This window comes from Myxine glutinosa, chromosome 2 (genome assembly GCF_964187855.1).
Source record: "Myxine glutinosa chromosome 2, kmMyxGlut1.1, whole genome shotgun sequence".
NCBI classification, from domain to species: Eukaryota; Metazoa; Chordata; class Myxini; order Myxiniformes; family Myxinidae; genus Myxine; species Myxine glutinosa.
In genome coordinates, this window is record NC_136262.1 from 26,969,265 (window position 1) to 26,995,789 (window position 26,525).

General features: G+C 41.6%; 1 protein-coding gene across 2 annotated transcripts in view; it reads right to left on the minus strand.

Annotated features, from left to right (window-relative positions):
- Window positions 1-9,672, minus strand: part of GBA1 (glucosylceramidase beta 1) — a 95,154-nt gene extending 85,482 nt beyond the window's left edge. For both annotated transcript variants that reach the window (XM_068108610.2, XM_068108609.2), the window contains exon 1: window positions 9,480-9,672. In XM_068108610.2, the coding sequence (XP_067964711.2) occupies window positions 9,480-9,573 (94 nt within the window). In that variant the 5' untranslated portion in view covers window positions 9,574-9,672. The remainder of the gene's footprint in view (window positions 1-9,479) is intronic.
- Between the last annotated feature and the right edge of the window lie 16,853 nt (window positions 9,673-26,525).

The window sequence follows — 26,525 nt, forward strand, 5'->3', positions numbered from 1 at the left end:
TGGTAAAATGAATATAAATATATAAATAATTCAAGGTGGTATGTTGTAAGTAGTTACGGTAAAGTGAATATAAATATATAAATAATTAAAGGTGGTATGTTGTAAGTAGTTATGGTAAAATGAATATAAATATAAAAATAATTCAAGGTGGTATGTTGTAAGTAGTGATGGGAAAGTGAATATAAATATATAAATAATTCAAGGTGGTATGTTGTACGTAGTTATGGTAAAGTGAATATAAATATATAAATAATTCAAGGTGGTATGTTGTAGGTCGTGATGGTAAAGTGAATATAAATATATAAATAATTCAAGGTGGTAGGTTGTATGTAGTGATGGTAAAATGAATATAAATATATAAATAATTCAAGGTGGTATGTTGTAAGTAGTTACGGTAAAGTGAATATAAATATATAAATAATTCAAGGTGGTATGTTGTAAGTAGTTATGGTAAAATGAATATAAATATATAAATAATTCAAGGTGGTATGTTGTAAGTAGTGATGGGAAAGTGAATATAAATATATAAATAATTCAAGGTGGTATGTTGTACGTAGTTATGGTAAAGTGAATATAAATATATAAATAATTCAAGGTGGTATGTTGTAGGTCGTGATGGTAAAGTGAATATAAATATATAAATAATTCAAGGTGGTAGGTTGTATGTAGTGATGGTAAAGTGAATATAAATATATAAATAATTCAAGGTGGTATGTTGTAGGTCGTGATGGTAAAGTGAATATAAATATATAAATAATTCAAGGTGGTAGGTTGTATGTAGTGATGGTAAAATGAATATAAATATATAAATAATTCAAGGTGGTATGTTGTCGGTTGTGATGGTAAAGTGAATATAAATATATAAATAATTCAAGGTGGTATGTTGTAGGTCGTGATGGTAAAGTGAATATAAATATATAAATAATTCAAGGTGGTATGTTGTAGGTCGTGATGGTAAAGTGAATATAAATATATAAATAATTCAAGGTGGTATGTTGTAAGTAGTTATGGTAAAGTGAATATAAATATATAAATAATTCAAGGTGGTATGTTGTAGGTCGTGATGGTAAAGTGAATATAAATATATAAATAATTCAAGGTGGTATGTTGTAAGTAGTTATGGTAAAGTGAATATAAATATATAAATAATTCAAGGTGGTATGTTGTAGGTCGTGATGGTAAAGTGAATATAAATATATAAATAATTCAAGGTGGTAGGTTGTATGTAGTGATGGTAAAGTGAATATAAATATATAAATAATTCAAGGTGGTATGTTGTAAGTAGTTATGGTAAAGTGAATATAAATATATAAATAATTCAAGGTGGTATGTTGTAAGTAGTGATGGTAAAGTGAATATAAATATATAAATAATTCAAGGTGGTAGGTTGTATGTAGTGATGGTAAAGTGAATATAAATATATAAATAATTCAAGGTGGTAGGTTGTATGTAGTGATGGTAAAGTGAATATAAATATATAAATAATTCAAGGTGGTAGGTTGTATGCAGTGATGGTAAAGTGAATATAAATATATAAATAATTCAAGGTGGTAGGTTGTATGTAGTGATGGTAAAGTGAATATAAATATATAAATAATTCAAGGTGGTAGGTTGTAAGTAGTTATGGTAAAGTGAATATAAATATATAAATAATTCAAGGTGGTAGGTTGTATGTAGTGATGGTAAAGTGAATATAAATATATAAATAATTCAAGGTGGTAGGTTGTATGTAGTGATGGTAAAGTGAATATAAATATATAAATAATTCAAGGTGGTAGGTTGTATGTAGTGATGGTAAAGTGAATATAAATATATAAATAATTCAAGGTGGTATGTTGTAGGTCGTGATGGTAAAGTGAATATAAATATATAAATAATTCAAGGTGGTATGTTGTACGTAGTGATGGTAAAGTGAATATAAATATATAAATAATTCAAGGTGGTAGGTTGTAAGTAGTTACGGTAAAGTGAATATAAATATATAAATAATTCAAGGTGCTATGTTGTAAGTAGTTATGGTAAAGTGAATATAAATATATAAATAATTCAAGGTGCTATGTTGTAAGTCGTGATGGTAAAGTGAATATAAATATATAAATAATTCAAGGTGGTATGTTGTAAGTAGTTATGGTAAAGTGAATATAAATATATAAATAATTCAAGGTGGTATGTTGTAAGCCGTGATGGTAAAGTGAATATAAATATATAAATAATTCAAGGTGGTATGTTGTACGTAGTGATGGTAAAATGAATATAAATATATAAATAATTCAAGGTGGTATGTTGTAAGTAGTTATGGTAAAGTGAATATAAATATATAAATAATTCAAGGTGGTATGTTGTAAGTAGTTATGGTAAAGTGAATATAAATATATAAATAATTCAAGGTGGTATGTTGTAAGTAGTTATAATATAATATAATATTATATTATAATATAATCTCCACTGCCTCTGACATCAATTCTTCCTGGGAATTCTTCCAAAGCAAACTGATCTCTCTCATGCACAGATTTATCCCATCTCGCCTTCAATTGTCTTACCCTTCCTCCCGTCCATGGTACACTGAATCTTGTGGTGAGGCAGTTGCCCTGAAACAACTTGCCTTTGCCTCTTGGAAGGCTAATCCAACTGAAGGAAATCTCAGTTCCTTCCACCAAGCTCGGAACAAGTGTGTGTCTACCCTCAGGAGTGCCAGGAAGCACTATCTCTCCTCACTCAAGAATGAACTCTCAAACCTGTCTCCTTCCTCCAAATCCTGGTGGCGTCTGGTCAAATCCGTTTCTGGTGTTTGTTCCCCCTCCATCCCCTCCCTTACCTCAAATGGCCACACAGTTGACATCGCACGTGACAAAGCCGAATGCCTCAACTCTGTGTTCGCCTCGAAATCCTTAGTCCCAAACCCATCTCTCTCTGTTCCCACCTTTCCCAGTCGAACCCAAATGCTCCTGGACTCTGTGTCCTTCTCTCCTGACAAGGTGGAGGAGTTTTTGTCAAACCTCGACTCTGATTCTGCAACTGGACCAGACGGCATCAGCCCACGGGTCCTAAAATCCTGCTCTGCCGCTCTATCTCACCCTCTCTCTGTTCTTTTCACCCTATCTTTTGCTCAAGGTCATCTGCCAGCATCCTGGAAATCAGCTAACATTACCGCTTTACACAAAAAAGGTGCAAAAACAGATCCTTGCAACTACAGACCAATCAGCCTGCTCCCAATTATCAGCAAAGTCATGGAATCCATCATTGCTTCGGATATGAAATCTTTCCTCTTCTCCAATGGCTTGATCTCTGATCATCAATTTGGTTTCAGACCAGGTCACTCTACTCTGGACATGCTGCTTCTGCTGTCTCAACAATGGATGGAGGTCCTGAATGCCAAACAGGAAATCAGAGCTGTCTCCCTTGACATATCAAGGGCCTTTGATACGGTCTGGCACCCAGCTCTGCTCACCAAACTCTCCTCCTATGGTATCCATGGAAATCTCCATGCATGGCTTGCGGACTTCCTCTCTGGTCGTAGTCAACGTGTGGCCCTGAATGGATTTCTCTCATCTCCCCTTCCTGTTCAGGCTGGAGTTCCCCAAGGAAGTGTGCTGGGCCCTGTGCTTTTTCTGGTCTTTATCAATGATCTCTCTGACTCTCTGGAAAATCCTCTCTATCTCTTTGCTGATGACTCCACTCTCTGCCGCTCCATTCCTCTTCCCTCAGATAGGCAGTCTGCAGCCTCCTCACTCTCTGAAGACCTGGACAAAATCACAGACTGGTCAAACAAGTGGAACATGTCTTTCAATCCTGCCAAATCTCACTCTCTTACTATGTCTCTCCGAAAAGATCGACTGGACAACCCTCCCATCTACTTTCTCAACAATCCTCTCCAAGAAGTTCTGTCACTCAAGCTTTTGGGTCTCACTATCTGCCATGATCTTTCTTGGAAAACCACATTTCCAAGCTGGCCTCCAAAGCCAGTCGCCGACTGGGCATCCTCCGTCGTGCGAAGTCCTTCCTCGGCACACCTGAGCTCCTCACCACATACAAGGCTTTCATCCGCAGCTCAATGGAATACTGTTCTCCCCTATGGGCTGGTGCTCCTGCATCACACCTGGCTCGGCTTCACGCTGTTGAATCCAAAGCTTTCAAAATCATTGGAATCTCCCACGATGAAGCTATCTCTGAGGGCCTTTCACTCACTCACCGCAGGCAGGTAGGTGGTCTTTCTGTCTTCTACCGACTCCTCTCCGGCCTTGCTCCCCCAGCTCTCTCCGTGCTCTGTCCCCCAAATATTCCTACAGGTCGCACAAGATCTGCCAGCAACCCTCTGATGGTTAAACTGCCGAAATCTCGGCTCTCTGCTCACCTTCACTCTTTCATTCCTCTTTTCTCCCGCCTGTGGAACAAACTCCCACACTCCCTTCAATCCCTCTCCTCCCTCCAGGTCTTTAAAACAGCTGTTCACCACCATCTCTTATCTTCCCCCATCCATAACCTTGATCTTTTCTACCCCCACTAATTCACCCCAGATCCACCTTGTTTGAAATTCCAACTTATTTCCTGGAAATCCTGGCAGTGTCCATATGTTTATACCTCTCCCACCCCCCCCCCTTCACATGCCTCCCCCCCTTCACATGCCTCCCCCCTTCACATGCCTCCCGCCCAAAGCCCTCTCCCTCCCACAGATCTCTCGATGTCTCCATGTCTCTCGGTCCCTGCTCTCAAATGTTGTGTTTGTGTCCTTCCCCCTCTCTCCCCATCTTGTCTACCGCTCCCGATGTTATTTGTTTTATGTGTCTGTTTGTCTTTCTGTGTGATTAATTTTCGCTCTTTCACGAGCCTCGATCTTGTATACAAAAAAAAAAAAAAAAAAAAAAAAAAAAAAGTGAATATAAATATATAAATAATTCAAGGTGGTATGTTGTAAGTCGTGATGGTAAAGTGAATATAAATATATAAATAATTCAAGGTGGTATGTTGTACGTAGTTATGGTAAAGTGAATATAAATATATAAATAATTCAAGGTGGTATGTTGTAGGTCGTGATGGTAAAGTGAATATAAATATATAAATAATTCAAGGTGGTATGTTGTAAGTAGTTATGGTAAAATGAATATAAATATATAAATAATTCAAGGTGGTATGTTGTCGGTCGTGATGGTAAAGTGAATATAAATATATAAATAATTCAAGGTGGTATGTTGTAGGTCGTGATGGTAAAGTGAATATAAATATATAAATAATTCAAGGTGGTATGTTGTAGGTCGTGATGGTAAAGTGAATATAAATATATAAATAATTCAAGGTGGTCGGTTGTATGTAGTGATGGTAAAGTGAATATAAATATATAAATAATTCAAGGTGGTATGTTGTAAGTAGTTATGGTAAAATGAATATAAATATATAAATAATTCAAGGTGGTATGTTGTAGGTCGTTATGGTAAAGTGAATACAAATATATAAATAATTCAAGGTGGTATGTTGTAAGTCGTGATGGTAAAGTGAATATAAATATATAAATAATTCAAGGTGGTATGTTGTACGTAGTGATGGTAAAGTGAATATAAATATATAAATAATTCAAGGTGGTATGTTGTAAGTCATGATGGTAAAGTGAATATAAATATATAAATAATTCAAGGTGGTATGTTGTACGTAGTGATGGTAAAGTGAATATAAATATATAAATAATTCAAGGTAGTATGTTGTACGTCGTGATGGTAAAGTGAATATAAATATATAAATAATTCAAGGTGGTATGTTGTACGTAGTTATGGTAAAATGAATATAAATATATAAATAATTCAAGGTGGTATGTTGTAAGTAGTTATGGTAAAATGAATATAAATATATAAATAATTCAAGGTGGTATGTTGTAAGTCGTGATGGTAAAGTGAATATAAATATATAAATAAATTCAAGGTGGTATGTTGTAAGTAGTTATGGTAAAATGAATATAAATATATAAATAATTCAAGGTGGTATGTTGTAAGTCGTGATGGTAAAGTGAATATAAATATATAAATAAATTCAAGGTGGTATGTTGTAAGTAGTTATGGTAAAGTGAATATAAATATATAAATAATTCAAGGTGGTATGTTGTAAGTCGTGATGGTAAAGTGAATATAAATATATAAATAATTCAAGGTGGTATGTTGTACGTCGTGATGGTAAAATGAATATAAATATATAAATAATTCAAGGTGGTATGTTGTAAGTAGTTACGGTAAAGTGAATATAAATATATAAATAATTCAAGGTGGTATGTTGTAAGTAGTTATGGTAAAATGAATATAAATATATAAATAATTCAAGGTGGTATGTTGTAAGTAGTGATGGGAAAGTGAATATAAATATATAAATAATTCAAGGTGGTATGTTGTACGTAGTTATGGTAAAGTGAATATAAATATATAAATAATTCAAGGTGGTATGTTGTAGGTCGTGATGGTAAAGTGAATATAAATATATAAATAATTCAAGGTGGTAGGTTGTATGTAGTGATGGTAAAATGAATATAAATATATAAATAATTCAAGGTGGTATGTTGTCGGTCGTGATGGTAAAGTGAATATAAATATATAAATAATTCAAGGTGGTATGTTGTCGGTCGTGATGGTAAAGTGAATATAAATATATAAATAAATTCAAGGTGGTATGTTGTAAGTCGTTATGGTAAAGTGAATATAAATATATAAATAATTCAAGGTGGTATGTTGTAAGTAGTGATGGTAAAGTGAATATAAATATATAAATAATTCAAGGTGGTATGTTGTAAGTAGTGATGGTAAAGTGAATATAAATATATAAATAATTCAAGGTGGTAGGTTGTATGTAGTGATGGTAAAGTGAATATAAATATATAAATAAATTCAAGGTGGTATGTTGTAAGTCGTTATGGTAAAGTGAATATAAATATATAAATAATTCAAGGTGGTATGTTGTACGTAGTGATGGTAAAGTGAATATAAATATATAAATAATTCAAGGTGGTAGGTTGTAAGTAGTGATGGTAAAGTGAATATAAATATATAAATAAATTCAAGGTGGTATGTTGTAAGTCGTTATGGTAAAGTGAATATAAATATATAAATAATTCAAGGTGGTATGTTGTACGTAGTGATGGTAAAGTGAATATAAATATATAAATAATTCAAGGTGGTATGTTGTAAGTAGTGATGGTAAAGTGAATATAAATATATAAATAATTCAAGGTGGTAGGTTGTATGTAGTGATGGTAAAATGAATATAAATATATAAATAATTCAAGGTGGTATGTTGTCGGTCGTGATGGTAAAGTGAATATAAATATATAAATAATTCAAGGTGGTAGGTTGTAAGTCGTGATGGTAAAGTGAATATAAATATATAAATAATTCAAGGTGGTATGTTGTAAGTAGTGATGGTAAAGTGAATATAAATATATAAATAATTCAAGGTGGTAGGTTGTATGTAGTGATGGTAAAATGAATATAAATATATAAATAATTCAAGGTGGTATGTTGTAGGTCGTGATGGTAAAGTGAATATAAATATATAAATAATTCAAGGTGGTAGGTTGTAAGTCGTGATGGTAAAGTGAATATAAATATATAAATAATTCAAGGTGGTATGTTGTAAGTCGTGATGGTAAAGTGAATATAAATATATAAATAATTCAAGGTGGTATGTTGTAAGTAGTTATGGTAAAATGAATATAAATATATAAATAATTCAAGGTGGTATGTTGTAAGTAGTTATGGTAAAATGAATATAAATATATAAATAATTCAAGGTGGTATGTTGTAGGTCGTGATGGTAAAGTGAATATAAATATATAAATAATTCAAGGTGGTATGTTGTAAGTCGTGATGGTAAAGTGAATATAAATATATAAATAATTCAAGGTGGTATGTTGTACGTAGTGATGGTAAAGTGAATATAAATATATAAATAATTCAAGGTAGTATGTTGTACGTCGTGATGGTAAAGTGAATATAAATATATAAATAATTCAAGGTGGTATGTTGTACGTAGTGATGGTAAAGTGAATATAAATATATAAATAAATTCAAGGTGGTATGTTGTAAGTAGTTATGGTAAAGTGAATATAAATATATAAATAATTCAAGGTGGTATGTTGTAAGTCGTGATGGTAAAGTGAATATAAATATATAAATAATTCAAGGTGGTATGTTGTACGTAGTGATGGTAAAATGAATATAAATATATAAATAATTCAAGGTGGTATGTTGTACGTAGTGATGGTAAAGTGAATATAAATATATAAATAATTCAAGGTGGTATGTTGTACGTAGTGATGGTAAAATGAATATAAATATATAAATAATTCAAGGTGGTATGTTGTAAGTAGTTACGGTAAAGTGAATATAAATATATAAATAATTCAAGGTGGTATGTTGTAAGTAGTGACGGTAAAGTGAATATAAATATATAAATAATTCAAGGTGGTATGTTGTAAGTCGTTATGGTAAAGTGAATATAAATATATAAATAATTCAAGGTGGTATGTTGTAAGTCGTTATGGTAAAGTGAATATAAATATATAAATAATTCAAGGTGGTATGTTGTAAGTAGTGATGGTAAAATGAATATAAATCTATAAATAATTCAAGGTGGTATGTTGTAAGTAGTGACGGTAAAGTGAATATAAATATATAAATAATTCAAGGTGGTATGTTGTAAGTCGTTATGGTAAAGTGAATATAAATATATAAATAATTCAAGGTGGTATGTTGTAAGTAGTGATGGTAAAATGAATATAAATCTATAAATAATTCAAGGTGGTATGTTGTAAGTAGTGATGGTAAAATGAATATAAATATATAAATAATTCAAGGTGGTATGTTGTAAGTAGTGACGGTAAAGTGAATATAAATATATAAATAATTCAAGGTGGTATGTTGTAAGTCGTTATGGTAAAGTGAATATAAATATATAAATAATTCAAGGTGGTATGTTGTAAGTAGTGATGGTAAAATGAATATAAATATATAAATAATTCAAGGTGGTATGTTGTAAGTAGTGATGGTAAAATGAATATAAATATATAAATAATTCAAGGTGGTATGTTGTAAGTAGTGATGGCTGACACCCAATTGGGGGCCAAAATCACAGACACAGGGTGGGATTAGTTCCACCAAACACTCATTTTCGACTTGCTCGGCATCGTGGTACAGCAGGTATGCTACAGCAGGTATGCTACAGCAGGTATGCTTCAACAGGAATGCTACAGCAGGTATGCTACAGCAGGTATGCATTCCAAGTCTAACGCACGTTTTATAGTCGGTTCCCATCAGGATGGAGCAACCCAGTCCCACTCCCGAGTCAGTCACCCTTGTGGTTCCGCTCTCAAATACGAATGTACAACTACAAAGAACCCAACGTGACCTTTCCATCCCACGAGCGCGGAACAGCGCGAGCCCGTTCGGAAATAGGTGTTCCGCATATGCGGTATTCCGATCAAGGTGCGGTTAGTACGAGTTAGGCCATACGGGGGTCTTGCGCCGTCGATCCAGTCCACAGGTAGAATAAATAACCGCACAGGAAAAGGACCGATCGGGCAGCTCCCAGCGGGATGGTCTCCATTGCGGAAACGCGCGCAGGTTAATGACTTCCACGACTGCAGGTTTGTTTACAACCTGCTGGGGAGGATAAAACATATCGCGAGAATAAATATTAAAACGCGATTTCACATCGCGACGACGAGACACGCCGCGTATCCGTGGGCGTGTGACGTACGAACGTCCTATGGGAATACTCCACGACTGCGTCATAACACCGCGAGGACCGCAGAGATATTAAGCGCGTCAAGGACCGTATATTTATTATGTACGCACAAGCGATTGGACCGAAATTGAGCAAATGAAGATTGACAAAAGGAAGAGAGGATGGAGAAGGGGTCATTATAGGGGAACGGGAGCAAGGAATGCTGCGACGGCTGTGCACGCGCACGCACACACACACACACACACACACACACACACACACACACACACACACACACACACACACACACACACACACACACACACACACACACACACACACACGCTCTTTCTAACCACTGACTGACTGATTGATTGATGTTAGTGTTCGGTACCTTCTGGGTGTCGTTGAAAGCTGAAATTTGGCGGGCCGACGGACAGCGAAGCTGGTACACCGGGAAAAATCCCAGACCGTCGGAAAGCATCCATAAAGAAAAATTTATGGAAAACAAACCACATAAACAAAAAAAACCTCAATCAATATCTAGCATTTGAAAATTGTTATTTATATAACTGTGAACTGTGAACTATAAATTTCAATGAAAATTCACCAAAAAACAGAAAACGCATCCATAAAATAAATAAATAAATAGAAAACCTAAATTGATATCCAGTAGCAGGTCGGTGATGCTTGCCGATAAATCATAAATTTTCTATTTATTATGTACCTACGTTTTTATTGTTTACACAATGTGTAAGCATACACCACTAGTGTGTATGTATATATGTTGGTGTAAAGAATTTAGTTTGCAATAGTGTGTGGAATATTTAGGGAGTTCGACAGGAATGTCCTTTGGCAGCATAATGGCAGGGGCCCGTGGAAATTCCTTGGGGTATTTTGGGTCTAAAAGATGTTCAGGGTCTAAAGGGTCTTTTCGGTTTTTGGGGGCTTTAAGGGTATTTGGGGTATTTTAAGTCTCTAAGGGTCTATCAATATTTTGGGTCTTCATGGTCTCCATGTTATTTTTGGTCTTCATGGTATTTTTGGGCTTTGTGATCTTATTAGTCTTCGTGGTCATTTTGGTCTTCACGGGTGTTTGGGGTCTTTCGGGGTGTTTGGGGTCCTCCAGGTCTTTTGTGTCCTGGAGGTTTTTTGGGTTCTCTGGGTCTTCTGGGTATTTTTAGAGTCCTAGAGGTCTTAGGGGCCTTAGGGGTCTTGATGTCTTCAAACGTCTAAAGGGCAGAAAGATACAGTTCAATAGTACATAATTAATAAACATATGTAATTAACAGAGAGGATGCAACCAATGTTCAAACAGTATGTAATTAATGGACATATAGTCACTTGGCTTCACAGATGGACAGACAGACGGACGGACGGATGGACAGACGGACGGCTTCACCAACCGTGTTTTTTGGTTTTATTCGACGTATCAGAAAGTAATGTCGTTTTTATCTCACCTGGAACGAAGTTCAGGGGAGCATATGCGATGGCGCGTCATCCATCAGTCCGTCCGTCAACACTTGTAGCAGGTCGGTGAACTTCTTCTCTGAAACCGCTGAAGGGATTGTGACCAAACTTAGCACAAATTATATTTGTTGTGTTGTGACTAAAGTTTGTTCATGGCATTAAAAAAATCGAAGTCTAAGGTGGTCTTGAAGTCTTGAATCAAAGTCTTGAATTATGGGGGGTCAAAGTGGATCCAGGTTTGATCCCCCAAAATAGGTATTTGTTTTCTTCTCAGAAACTACACACACAATTTGGTTGAAACTTCACCACAACCTTCATCACCCGTGATGTACCAAAGTTTGTTCACGGCATTGGAAATATTGGGGTCTGAGGAGGTATACGGGGTTGGGGGAGGAGGTGGGCGAGTTGCCCGCCAAAATAGGTATTTTTTGGTTTGTTTGTTTAAAGTCTTAAAGTATAATTCTACTTGCTGCCCTGTCTTCTAGCAACCATTGAAATTGGTTTAAAATACCTTTAGTCAGTGCAGTATACTGTTTATTGTACCAGGTGAGCAAGCGCCCATGGGTATTGACAGCATACTGAATATATACACCACATGCGCAACAAAAATGCAAATAACTTGGAATTGCATGAATCTTTTATATTTGTAAACCTCCTCTTGCACTGTGTAGCACCAAGAGGTCTTAAATGATGTATCATTCAGCATTGTATGTACTGTGGTTACGATGTTTACCCTGATCAGACACAATCAGGCAACTTGCACATATATATATATATATATATATATATATATATATATATATATATATATATATATATATATATATATATATATATATATATATTGTTGCGGTTTTGAGTTTGTACAGTGAGTATAATAAAGGTTAAAATTTCCCCCTCATAGTTAGTCACACAAGCAACATGTAGCCTCGCGATAGTGTAGTTATCTCAGTATTTGTGAGCTTAGTCCTTTTCCTATGTTAGTTCTGCGTTGAGTAAAGTCAGGAGAATAGGCCCTACTTCTACCGACTTTCCAGCTTCCCTAGCCTCATGCCCCTTTGCGCTAACTTTGGTTCATTTTGGGCGAATGAACACGAGGCAGGCTAGGAGGGTCGGGGCGGAGTGGCAGAAGCGCTGACGGTAAGCACGAGCCGCCAATCAGGGCTCGAGGTGGTGGCGGTGGCGTTGCGTCACAGGGCATCGTAAGAAGGTTTGAGAGGGTTCCAGAAGGTTCGGGGGAGTACCTATATAACCCATCGCGCAAAGCCCCCAGGAGGACTAGCGCGGAAGGGACTCGTTGAACAGGACTCTCGCCGATGAACAAAGGACTAGCGTGAGAGGACTGATGAGCAGAGGACTGATGAGCAAAGGACTGCTGCCTGAAGGACTCTCGCTGATGAACAAGGGACTTGCCCAGGGAGAACTCGCGTGCACTAGCCAACTTGGAGGAATCGTGGAAGAGTTGTGAGCGTCAGAGAACTGTGAAAGATACGCGGGCGAAGCAAGACGTGCATGAACCGGAATACATGCTATTATAAGTGACGCTCGGTTGAGTTGGAGGCCGATCGATATACAGTGCACGAGTCGCAAGAGTGAGAACGGCTGTGTAATCGCCAGCCGCGCTGAGAGTCCCGCATTTGCCGTTCCACCTCATCATCTGCCTTTGTTCGGGAGACACGCTACGAGGTTCCTTCCACCGCCTGCTGCCATCTTCACGGGACGTGCTGGGACAGTGGAGAGCCGGACGGGGCCGTTCCTGGACGACCACATCGACGCGTCTGGCTGGGACATCAATCCATCTGCAATTCCCTGTGTGAGTGTGAGTGACAGGCCAGAGTCCGGGGGATAAGATAAGACTGATTAAATGCTGCCCTGTGTCTCTGCGTGCCCGATCATTGTATATACGTGTGGGAATAATTAAACCTGTGTTCTTCCTTTTTTCCATTCGATCATTTCTGTGGTTTCCTCATTCGCTAAGCGTGGTACGAATAGGACCTCTCGAATCGGGTTCCACTACTAAACTGCACAGACCACGTGGTACTCAATCCGCTCAGCGTACGCAAACCCCACGTGGCTCGTGCGAGGCTTGCTTCCTCGCTTCCGTGGTGGTGCAGGGGGGAGTTAGGTACGAGCGAGAGTTGGTCCCGAAACCCTACTTTGCGTTTGCCCGGAAGGGACGTTCCAAGTCTCGGTTCCGTCAAGCCCAGAAAGAACAAGGGGATTAATCCCCCCTTGGTAAGGGGAAATAGGGCGGCGAAGAACTATATATACAGTGGAACCTCGACTTACGAGTGCCCCAACTTACGAGTTTTTCGAGATACGAGCCGTCACTCTGGCAGTTTATTGCTTTGAGATGCGAGCCGAGATCCGAGTTACGAGCTTTCGCCACCCGGTCACGTGGTTATCTTGCCGTGCACGTACAGTATCTCTGTCGTATAGCGCTAATGATATATAACGCCGCCGATAATGATATGATAATTTATGATAATCTATGCAGCACGACGTGGTCCTCACGTCACACAAGGCGCCTTTGCCGGCGCAAAACGGCTCTCTCAGGGTCAAACTCGGTATCGTTTTGAGCGCACGGTTCAGACCTTCAAGAAAAAGTTTATTTTGTAAAAATCGAGCCACGCGTTCAAAAGAAATGACCGGTTTTGTTCGCCGGCACGTCGGCGCTCGAATCGAATCGAGTTAAAACGAACACTGCCGTTGTCGGGTCCGTCTGAGACAATCACCGGGCCTAGAACGCTGGGACCGGTCTCGTTGGATAGGCCGGGATCAGATCTCGAAACGCTGGAAGCTGCACCTCTCTGTGATAATCTTGTGGACCATGACAAGAGATCGTGCGACACGTGGTTATCATGCCGTGCAAGTACAGTATCTCTGCCGTCAACTTGTTCAGAGTGCCGGCGATAGCTCGCCTTCTCTTTGTGGAAAACACGGTGAGATCCTTAACATCCAACAACTAATGGGACGCAAACGGGGCGCCCAGTTTAGCGGTACACCCATTGATGAATCACCCTGCCTGTGATTCACCCATGACAGGTTATAGCTGGGTCGGGATTCAAACCCAGGCTGGACAGTTTAGACTTTAGAGTCAAGTGTGCGTACCTCCAGTCCAGGCCATCCTGCCAACTTGTATGCTGCATACAGGTGAAATATAAAGCGCGAGATATTTTTTTATATACTGTATATTTAAAAAAAAATTGGTGTGGTTTTTGGCGGGCTGGAACGGATTAATAGCATTTCAATGCATTTCAATGGGGAAATTTGATTTGAGATACGAGCAATTTGAGTTACGAGCTCGGTCACGGAACGGATTAAACTCGTAAGTCAAGGTTCCACTGTATATATATATATATATATATATATATATATATATATATATATATATATATATATATATATATATATATATATAATACATACACACATACATACACACACACACACTAGCTGAGGTACCCGGCTGCGCCCGGGTTGAATAAGAATAATACAAATATATGATGAAAAGAACATGTATATTTTAGAGCAATATCACAGTACATTTCCTACATGACGTTTTTTCAATTTTCAATTTCTCAAAACCTCTTGGTATACAACATTTCTGGTTTTCTTACTTGGTGCCAAGACAAAGATTGCTTGGTTTTCCAACCTCGAGCAGCCCACGTACAGCTGGCCATGGGAAGTACCCGGCATTGCCGGGCAGGGGAAGGGAGGGGGAGGAGGAAGGGGAGGGGAGGGGAATGGGGGGGGAGGGGAACGGGAGGGGAGGGGAACGGGAGGGGAGGGGAACGGGGGGGTGGAGGGGAGGAGAGGGTGGGGAGGGGAGAAGAGGGGGGGAGGGGAGAAGAGGAGGGGAGGGGAGAAGAGGGGGGGAGGGGGAGGGGAAGGGGGGGAGGAGGGAGGGGGGAGGGGGAGGGGGAGGGGGAGGGGGGGAGGGGGAGGGGGAGGGGGGAGGGGGAGGGGCGGGAGGAATGGGAGGGGAAGGGGGGAGGGGGGCAGGAGGGATGGGAGGGGGGAGGGGGAGGGGGGAGGGGAAGGGAGGAGGGGGAAGGGGGAGGGGGAGGGGAAGGGGGAGGGGGAGGTGGAGGGGGAGGGGGATGTGGAGGGATGGGAGGGGGCGGGAGGGATGGGAGGGGGAGGGGGAGGGAGAGGGGGGAGGGGGAGGGGGAGGGGGAGAGGGGGAGGAGGTCTCATCTTCTGTCTCTCGCTGTCTGGCCCTCGCCACACGTTGTTGATTAGCGTTCAGACGTGCCTCTGTCTCATCTTCTGTCTCTCGCTGTCTGGCCCTCGCCAGACATTGTTGATTGGCGTTTAGACGTGCCTCTGTCTCATCTTCTGTCTCTCGCTGTCTGGCCCTCGCCAGACATTGTTGATTGGCGTTTAGACGTGCCTCTGTCTCATCTTCTGTCTCTCGCTGTCTGAATCTATAGACACGTTCTTGATTGGCTTGTCGATGGTGAAAAGTACCTTCATCGGTTTCATGGAGTCTCCGATCAGCGATTTCCTTGCTCGGGAGGTTGAACGTGACAAATTTCTTTTCTTCAGTGCCATTGCCTTCATCACAGTCAGTCTTCCAGTCACTCACTCGTAGACAAATTCAAAATACCAAATTCAAAATACTCCGTGGACAAAATACCACGTTTACACGTGGTAAGAAACGACGCAAACGCACGATTGCAACTCTGCGTCGTGTCGTGGGCATGGCCAACGTGGCCTCATGCTCCCAGGTGATTGGCTAACTCGAGCTCGAGAGAGCCATAAATGCGCTACGTTATGCCAAAAATTATGGATCTGAAGATGAAAGAGAAAAAAACCTATGTGGTGTGAATGGCAATGCTCCTCGCTCAAATGTGAAAAAACGCAATCGCGCGGCAAGGAACATCACGTGATCGCTCTGAGCGATCGATTGCAACTCTGTGTCCTGTCGTGGGCGTGGCCAACGTGGCCTCATGCTCCCAGGTGATTGGCTAACTCGAGCTCGAGAGAGCCATAATGCGCTACGTTATGCAAAAAATATGGATCTAAAGATGAAAGGGAAAAAAACCTATGTGGTGTGAATGGCAAGGTTCGTCGCTGAAATGTGAAAAAAGGCAATCGCTTTTCGCTCTGAAATACGTGCGAATGCGTAACTGAGTTAATGGCGGCAAGGAACATCACGTGATCGCTCTGAGCGAATCAGCGCGCTACTCTGCGACCGGTCAGATTCCGTGCATAATATTCCTCGCTGAAATGCGCTGAGGTATAAATATGGTTAAAAAATATTATGAAATAAATTTTTATGTCGGCCATGTTCTTACCAGGCTCAATGGCCATGTCTGTGCCAAATATCAAGTACGTGAGCCTCTCCGTTTAGGAGTCTATCGGTAACATTACACACACACAAACTGTGTTTTATATATATATATATATATATATATATATATATATATATATATATACAGTCACGTGAAAAAGTAAGTACACCCCATGTAAAGTTTTGACTTTTTTCAACATATTTCAACATACAGCTATTTGATCTTCATTTCACAATATTGATAGATAAAGGTGATATCACATAACAAATATCATAAAACATTTACATTTTGTAGTCTATTGTATAATTTAAATAAACATAAATGCAAATTTTTCATGTGGAAAAAGTAAGTACACCCTTGGCTCTAATAGGTGGTGTTGCCCCCTTTGGCAGAAACAACCTCAGGTAGGCGTTTCTTGTAACTGTCAACCAGTCTCTGACATCGAATGGGAGAAATTTTTGCCCACTCCTCTATGCAGAATTCTTTCAGCTGTGTGATGTTTGAGGGTTTCTTGCATGCACAGCTCGTTTTCAAATCCCCCCACAACATCTCGATGGGATTTAGATCCGGGCTTTGACTTGGCCATTCCAGAACCCTCCATTTCTTTCTTTTCAGCCATTCCTTGGTGGATTTACTGGTATGTTTAGGGTCATTGTCATGTTGAGCCTCAACCTCTGGTTGAGCTTCAACTTTTCCGACAGATGGCCTCACATTATCCTCAAGCACCCTCTGGTACAATGAAGAATTCATCGTGGATTATATGATGGTGAGCTGCCCAGGCCCTGGTGCAGCAAAGCTGCCCCAAACCATAATATTTCCACCACCATGCTTTACAGTTGGTATCAGGTTCTTGTGGTCAAATGCTGTCTTTGGTTTTCGCCAAACATGTCTTCTGGTACTGTGGCCAAATATCTCTACCTTTGACTCATCTGTCCAGAGCACATTGTTCAGAAGTGCTGGTCTTTGCCGAGGTGTTCATTGGCAAACTTTAGTCTTGCCTGATGTTCCTGTGGAGAGCAAAGGTTTCCTCCTGGCACACCTTCCATGTAGATCAAATTTGTGCAGCCTCTTTCTAATGGTAGACTCATGCACTTTGACATCAACAGTGGCAAGAGCTACCTGTAGGTCCCGTGATGACATTCTGGGGTTCTTAGAGACTTCTTTCAGCATCTTGCGGTCTGCTCTCGGGTTGTGCTTGCTGGGGCGACCTGGGGCTGAACAAGTTGGCAGTTGTTTGGAATCTTCTCCACTTGTCGAAGATCTTCCGGACAGTCGAATGATTGATTTCAAATTGTTTGGAGATTTTTTTAAATCCCTTCCCAGACTCGTAGGCATCTATAACCTTCTTTCTGAAGGCCTCAGAGAGCTTTTTTGATCTAGGCATGGTGACGCCGCACACTTCAACAACAAAGAGCAAACCAAACTAAATGTCTGAGGTTTAAATAAGATAGGTTCCTCCAAGATCCATTATATATATATATATAAGTTCATTATATATATATATATATATATATAATATATATATATATATTATATATATATATATATATATATAAGTATATCCATTATATTTATATATAAGTTCAAAACACACCTGGTCACAAGTGTGCCGCACTGACCGGGTCCTCAGTCGAGGTCCTCAGCATCATCCCGTTTTCGGCCCTTCAACCTCGATACGGTTCAGCTAAGGTGGGCCAGCAGGGGCACGTACACATCCACATGCAGCAACTGCATCTGGATGCGTACATACCCCCACCCCCAGCCAGTGCGAACAACAACAAACAACAACAACACCACCTCCACGTCCAGAATCCACAGCACCAAGCAAACATGGTGGAACATATTCAGATATATATATATTGTCGCGATCCGGCTGTTAAAGGCTTCCAGCACGGAATACTGACGTTAATGTCCGGGCTTCAAGTAGTCCACGGGGTGGACAAAGAGAACTCAATAAACACAACTGTGTTTTAACCGGCCTCTAGGGGTAGGCACGATGATTTATTGGCTCGATCTCAAAACAATGGATGGTAACAGAGTGGAATACACCGCACAAAGCCTGCAGGAACTGTCGGCACCAGAAGCTCCAAACACGACACAGGCAATATGACTCACAGTTCCAATCTACGATATCCGGGAATCACTCGTCTCTTCCGGAGTTACTCACTCGTAAAATACAGAACTATAAACGATCAGCACAACTCGGCTGTCGTGAGGCTTAAAAAATCCCCTTTTTGCTATTTTCCACTCGACGCCCTCGAGCCACGTCCGTCGCACAAGATGGCGGCCGCTCTCTCACCGTCCACCAATCGCGTGCCGAATCGCCACCCAATCGCGTGAGCTGAAAGGAGGTCACGTGACGTGGTGGGCGGGGCACTAATTTGGTGAGAACAAGGTTGTTTCTCACAATATATATATATATATATATATATATATATATATATATATATATATATATATATATATTTATATATATATATAAATATACATATATATATATATATATATATATATATACATATATGTATATATATATATATATATACATGTACATATACATACAGTATATATATATATATATATATATATATATATATATATATATATATATATTATAAAATTGGTATCTGTAATCTGTTCTCCAACCTAATGAGCGAACGTCATGACGTCATCGCCATGCATGTCCGCATTGCCTACAAAGCTCCAGGGGAACCATCTAGCAGTGCGTCATTATGGATTATAAATTCAGATACTGTCACAAGTGCATGCAAAACTCACAGTTACCGACCTGGTTTCGCCCTTTTGGGGCTTCATCAGGGCAACGCAGTGAGCCTTCCATACACTTGTAACTCTGAAAACCTTTCGGTTTTTTATATCAGTCACTATGCGACCTTCATATCATCAGTGGGGAACCGCCAGCAAGGTGTCCCCATACAACTGCTGCTGCACCTTGCTGGGAGCGATAAGCACCGCCTGCCACACGGTAACATTATCTCTGGTATCCACTCATCATATGGAGTCGACCTGGATGCGGTTGGGAGTTACTAATAATTGGTATCTGTAATCTGGTTCTCAAACCTAATAAGCGAACGTCATGACGTCATCGCCATGCATGTCCGCATTGCCTGCAAAGCTCCAGGGGAACCATCTATCAGAACCAGGAACCATCAAAGGGCGAAACCAGGTCGGTAACTGAGAGTTTTGCATGCACTTGTGACAGTATCTGAAAGGGGATTAATCCCCCCTTGGTAAGGGGAAATAGGGCGGCGAAGAACCGTATATAAATATATATATATATATATATAATGTATATATACTGTATATATACTAGCAGAAGTACCCGGCATTGCCGGGCGGGGGAGGGGAGGGGAGGGGAGGGGGGAGGACGGGAGGGGAGGGGAACGGGGGGGGAGGGGAGAAGAGGGGGGGGGAGGGGAGAAGAGGGGGGGGAGGGGAGAAGAGGGGGGGGGAGGGGAGAAGAGGGGGAGGGGGAGGGGGGGAGGTGGAGAAGAGGGGGGATGGGGAGGGGAGGGTGAGGGATGGGAGGGGGAGGGGGGTGGAAGGGTGCACTCCCAATGCCATTCCACATTTTCCGAGGAGTGGGAAAAGAACACAAATACCTTTTTTTTTTTTTTTTTTTTTTTCTTTTCTTTTTCTTTTTCTTTTTGTTTTTGTATACAAGATCGAGGCTCGTGAAAGAGCGAAGACACAAATACATTTTGGAGGACATTGGATAAGGGGGGTGATGAGATATCTATATCGGTTGAAAGACTATATATATAATATATATATATATATATATATATATATATATATATATATATATATATATATATATATATATATATACGTATATATATATATACGTATATATATATATATATATATATATATATATATATATATATATATATATATATATATGTATACAGTGAAACCTTGACTTACGAGTTTAATTCGTTCTGTGACCGAGCTCGTAACTCAATTTGCTCGTTTCTCAAATTAAATTTCCCCATTAAAAGGCATTGAAATGCTATTAATCCGTTCCAGCCCCCAAAAAACCACACCAATTTTTTTTGTTACGTGTTTTTAAATAAGAAAAATGTACTTTATAAATAACAAATAATGTATAAACAAGCACGACCTCGTATATACTGTTCATAATAAAAGAGAATGTTGTAGCGACCCATGGGTCCCCCAAGCAAGACCGACATAAGAATCTCCTTGCTCCAGCCGGTAACGTCACCGGTCACGTGACCGCCAAAGCGTCCCGCGCGTGCGGGTATAATGAGCTACACCTGTGGATCACGTGACCACCGAAGCACGCCTCGCTTGAGAGGCGTGGCTTTTGGTTTCGGTTTGGGTTTTTGGTTTTGCTTTATAAGGCAGCCCGATAAACTGGCTTTTTAGTGTTCCCGAGTTGGTTTTACGAATAAACATCTTCTCGGACGAGTTTGTGCCTTGCCATCCTTTTATCCGTATTCTGCTGGAGTCCAGATTCCTTCAATGTAAAGAAATAAACTGGTTTTATTAAGTGTTGTGGCGGACACGAAAGCACTGACGTGGTGACATCACCCCGCACACCAAGTGGGGGTGGGCCACGCCGGGCAGAGAGGCGTGGCCTCAGGATATAGACGGGGCGCGCAGCCTTGAGCAGCTTAGTGCTGCAGTTTGAATAAAGACTTGTATGAACCGCGTTGTCCGCTTGCTCCTTGCGTAAGCATTAGCGCGCGCAGCATCGCGCACAGTGTATTTACCTTGAAGATCAGACGAAGATGCTGGCGGAGGTGGAGGAGATAACTTTTGCCCTTTTCGCCACACTTTCCTCGCTTTCACTTGCAGGGCGTTTCAATAAAAACCTGTCCAACGAGGTTTGTTTCTTCCTCCCTTTCAAAATGTTTCGAAAATTCTCCATCTCTTCATGGATAGAGGTCCGGAGCTTTGAAATAATCGTAACGCCCTTGGCTGGCGTTATAGCCTTTATCGACTCCTTCTGCTTCAAAATCGTACATATCGTAGAAGTACTACGATCGTACTGCCTCGCCAAGTCGACAACACGCACACCTCGCTCATGTTTTTCGACGATTGCGTGTTTTATATCCAAGCACATCATCCTCTTCTTCTTCTCAGTACTGCCCTTGGCACTCAATTTCTTAGGACCCATGGTTAAAACTAAGAAATTTTCCAAAATAACCAACATGCGAAAACAAAGCAGCAGCGATATACGGCAGAGATGCTTGCACGGCAAGATAACCACGTGACCGGAACGCTCGTTGGGCCACCTAGTGGCGGGTGGCGTAAGCTCGTAACTCAGATCTCGGCTCGCATCTCAAAGCAAAAAACCGCCCGAGCGACGGCTCGTATCTCGGAAAACTCGTAAGTTGGTGCACTCGTAAGTCAAGGTTTCACTGTATATATATATATATATATATATATATATATATATATATATATATATATATGTAGAATAGACACACATAAGAGTGCACTCCCAATGCCATTCCACATTTTCCGAGGAGTGGGAAAAGAACACAAATACATTTTGGAGGACATTGGATAAGGGGGGTGATGAGATATCAACAGAGCATGGAGGAAAAGGGTGAAGGAAAGGCATAAAAAGATTCCATTTTATTTGCTTCCAAAGTACTATTTGCAGAGTCCAAAAGAGAACAATCACTGGTGGTGATATTGTGTGAAGAATGCTTGAAACTAGAACCTTGAATTTCCAAAGTAGTCTCATGGGGATGCTGTGAAAATGAACACCTTTGGATCCAAATCACAGCAAGTGGTTCAAGGTCATTTGGACAGGATAATGGTCCAAAGGCCTACTCCAGTTCAATGGCAGAATTTGCACTCAGAACAAATAGTTTAACGTCCCTTCTGAAGAATCCGATATGCTCAATGACGCTTACTTGATGAGGTATACAAACCGAAATAACTTCATAAGGGATGGAGGGAATAATGAGGGCCAGGGGAGGACATGGGGGTGAACAAGATGGATACAGAAGCAAACGCTCAGGAAGGGAAAACTGGAAACTTGGAAAGAGGCTTAGGGAGAGTTATAACAGGCGTAGAGAGGATACTGGTTGTGATTTGGGGGAGGGGGGGGGGGGGGGGGAGTTAATCTGAGATGGTGATGAACAGCTCTCTTCAAACTCTGGAGGAAAGAATAAGATTGAGGAAATTGTTTGCACAGGAACAAATGATTGGAGATGAACAGTCATCCTGTAATTTGGGAGTTTTGTAGTGTCTTGAGTACACGGATGTGGACATGTAGAGAGGATCAAGCACCATCTGTATTCCAGGCAAAACAGGCCTCACTCGGCCAGCACAGAGTGGCCCCACTCAGCCGTACACAGCACAACACTCCTCCCACCTTACGTCACATAGTCTTTCAAATATGCTGGTCGCACAATGCGTCTAGAAGAAACATGCAGGTATTGAGCCGTAGGCACGACCGGCGATGGTGAGGCATTGGAAACAGATGAGGTCTCACCACCCGACCCCAAACTAGGCTCAACCGAATCCTGAGGAATATCCACACTACTCTCACTGCCATGAACATCCGGCTCCACAGATGGAGGGCAGCCGGTCAGAATGTGGTCATGGGCACCTCAATGGATGAGGACACATCGCACGGCGGAACGGAATTGGTTGTGTGTGAATGACCTGACCCGTGATGCCACGAGCCCAACAACTGATTCAAATGACGTTTCCAGGTAAGCCCAGCCGAAGTACGAACAAGGACTTAGCCGGACCGAAAACTCGGACCACAACAGCCGGCTCCCATTTCTGATGGTGTACATAGTCATGCAACTGTCGGCCATTCATGACGAATGCAGGTGTTTCCTGTGTGGTAGAATGCACCGAATTACGGTAGTCATGCAAAAACATATCAACCCTACTCCACACAGATCAAACCACTTGGCCTTTACGCAAGACATGTTTCAACGCTTTGACAAATCACTCAGCCTGGCAATTTGTAGCTGGGGGGTAAGGTGCCGACCTCAGGTGTTTGATACCATTAGCACGCATGAACACAGCAAACACCTCAGATACAAACTGCGAACCATTATCCAAAACTAAAATCTCCAGAACTCCCTTGTTCGCAGAAATACTCCGCAGATGCTCCACCGTGTTCTCTGCCAAAGTGGACTAACTACATTATAGCTACTTCCGGCCACTTTGAGTAAGCGTCGATCACCACCAGAAACATGCAGACCATGACTGGCCCTGCAAAATCTACATGAACGCGCTGCCACGTTCTATCAGCAGGCGGCCATAACATCGACACACGTGAGGGATTATCAGCATCAGTTTGACACGTATCACATGCTTTTACCATCTGCTCGATGTCCACATCAAGCCCGGGCCACCACATCAAACTCCTGGCTAAACTCTTTGTTTTGACGATACCCAAATGACCCTCATGCAACTCATTGAGACAGCGCTGATGTAAAGCAGCAGGAATGACCATCCCCATGCCCCACATTACACAACCTTGAGCTAAAGACTGCTCGGACGCCCGTGATACATATGGAGCACATTCTGACGTCGAGGGCAACTCGTGCCAAGAACCTGACAACACAGGATCATGACGAATGGCAGCAACCACTTCCGCAGCAATTACCGGACCAGATTCAATCTGTTCCAACATGAACACCTCGACCTCATCCGCAGGTTCGACACCGGCCTTTGTAGACAGCAGTCGAGACAGGCCATCACAGTTAGCTTGCCGTTCGGAAGCACAAAATATGACTTCATAGTCGTACGCACTGAGGACAAGACACCATCTCTGTAGTTGAGCAGCGGGAGTGACTGGAATGCCTTTCTGAGGATTAAACAAGAGCTGAAGCGGCTGATGATCAGTTTGGAGGAGAAAATGCTGACCTACCAAGTACTGACGAAATTCCAACATGCCCCATACCATACTCAGTGCTTTATGCTCAATCTGAGCATAGTTCTGCTCTGAGGCTGTCAGACAGAGCACGTGATGCAAAACACACCGGACACTCAGCAACCACCGTCACTCATTACCTGAGACAAGACGGCACCGATTCCGTGCGACGAGCTGGCACACGCCAGAATGAGAGGACGTGAAGGTTTATAATGTGTGAGTACCATGTCTGTAGTAAGGCGAGCTTTGACTCGTTCAAATGCTGCTTGTTCTGTCGAACTCCATCTCCACCGAACATCTCGACGCAGCACGAGAGTCAGCGGAGCAAGCTCAGTGCTTAGGTTGCTGACATACCTCTGGTAATACTGAGCAAGCCCAATGAAGGAACGAAGCTGAACTGTGTCCCTTGGGCTGGGAATGTCGGCTGTAGCGTCGACTTTCTGAGGGGCTCTTGACAACCCCTCTGGGGTGATGACATGCCCCAGGTACTCCACTCGCTTCTGAAAGAATAAGCATTTGTCCTTGTTCAAGCGAACGCCATGAGCAGCTAACTTAGACATCACCTTGTAAATGTTCTCAAGATGTTGTTCGGCCGTGGCGCCCACAATGAGGATGTCATCCAAGTAGCATTGTGCAGATAAGTCGGTGCAAAGACGATCCATCGCCTTCTGCCACATTGCCGGAGCTGAAGCGATCCCGAAACAAAGACGGGTATACTGGTACATACCCTGACACATATTGACGGTAAGGATTGACGATCCTCTGGCGCGATCTCAAGATGAAAGTACGCATCGCGCAAGTCCAACTTCATGAAGTACCGACTCCTCGCCAACTTTGAATATATCTCGTCAATGGATGGCAGTGGATACTGCTCCACACAGAGGTTGGGGTTAACAGTCGCTTTAAAATCACCACACAGGTGAATACCTCCATTCCGCTTAAGCACTGTGACCACGGGAGTCGCTCACTCAGTGTTCCACTGGTGCAATGACCCCAATCTTTACCAATCCATCGAGCTCCGCTTTGCATTCCGAAATGGACAGCTCCCACAAGAGTGTGAACCACCACACCTTTGACAAGACTGCTGTGGTAGCTGTCCCTGTGATGCACTGCTTGCATGTAGCCGGGATTAAAAACGTTCCTGATCCGCCGACCCAGATGGGAAATTGCGAGCACCTGACTCTCCAGCAGCTATGGCATTAACCACAGAGCCCTCCCAAACAATGGTGCGAACATCCTTTCTAGCTTTAGCAACCGCTTTAGCAAACGTAACATCTTCAAACTTTATCCGCAGAATTTATGCGACCATCTTCTCATCTGACAAACCCAGCGATAAAACGATCCTTCAATCTCTGTGATAGTTCATCGTCAACAAAACGGCAATCTTCCACCAGATGCTTAATTAAGTCTGGTAACAAAATCAGCAACCCTCTCATCGGGAAGCTGAACCAGGTTGACAAACTCGTACCGTGATAACTGTGGTGACCTGTCTAGATGAATATGGTCGTGCAATGTCTTGACTATGGATTCGTAGGTGATAGCATCATCCGACATCCTCACAGGTGAAATCAAGTCAGACAGCAAATGGAACACCTCAGCCGACAGCGACGACAGAAGAATAACTTTCTGCTTCCCCGCATCGGCGACGTCATTAGCGATGGCATAGAAGCTGAGCTGCTGTGCAAAAGGTTCAAAGTTGGCACCAGCATACTCTGGGACCTTTCCATACGACGTAGCCATGGTCCGACAAATCCTCGTTCCCAATTGTAGTGTCTTTAGTACACAGATGTGCACACGTAGAGAGGATCAAGCACCCTCTTTATTCCAGGCAAAACACGCCTCACTCGGCAAGCACACAATGGCCCCACTCGGCGTACAGGGCACTATGAGTTCCAACCGAATGGGGTTATTGGAAGACTGTACACAAGCTGCAGAAACTTGGAAAGGACAGAGGCTGCAAGACCAGAAAGGAGTGGGTAGAAGACAGAGTGACCACTGACCTGTCTGCGATGTGAAACTGATAGGCCCAGTAACCCAAGAGTGGAGTTGGCTTTGAATGCCATAAGCAAAGAGTTTGGAGGGCAACGGGAGAAGTTGGGATGGGGCAGGAAAGAAAGGAAAACTGAGAGCTGGTGGGGCGAGGGAGAAGCCAATATGGGGTGGGT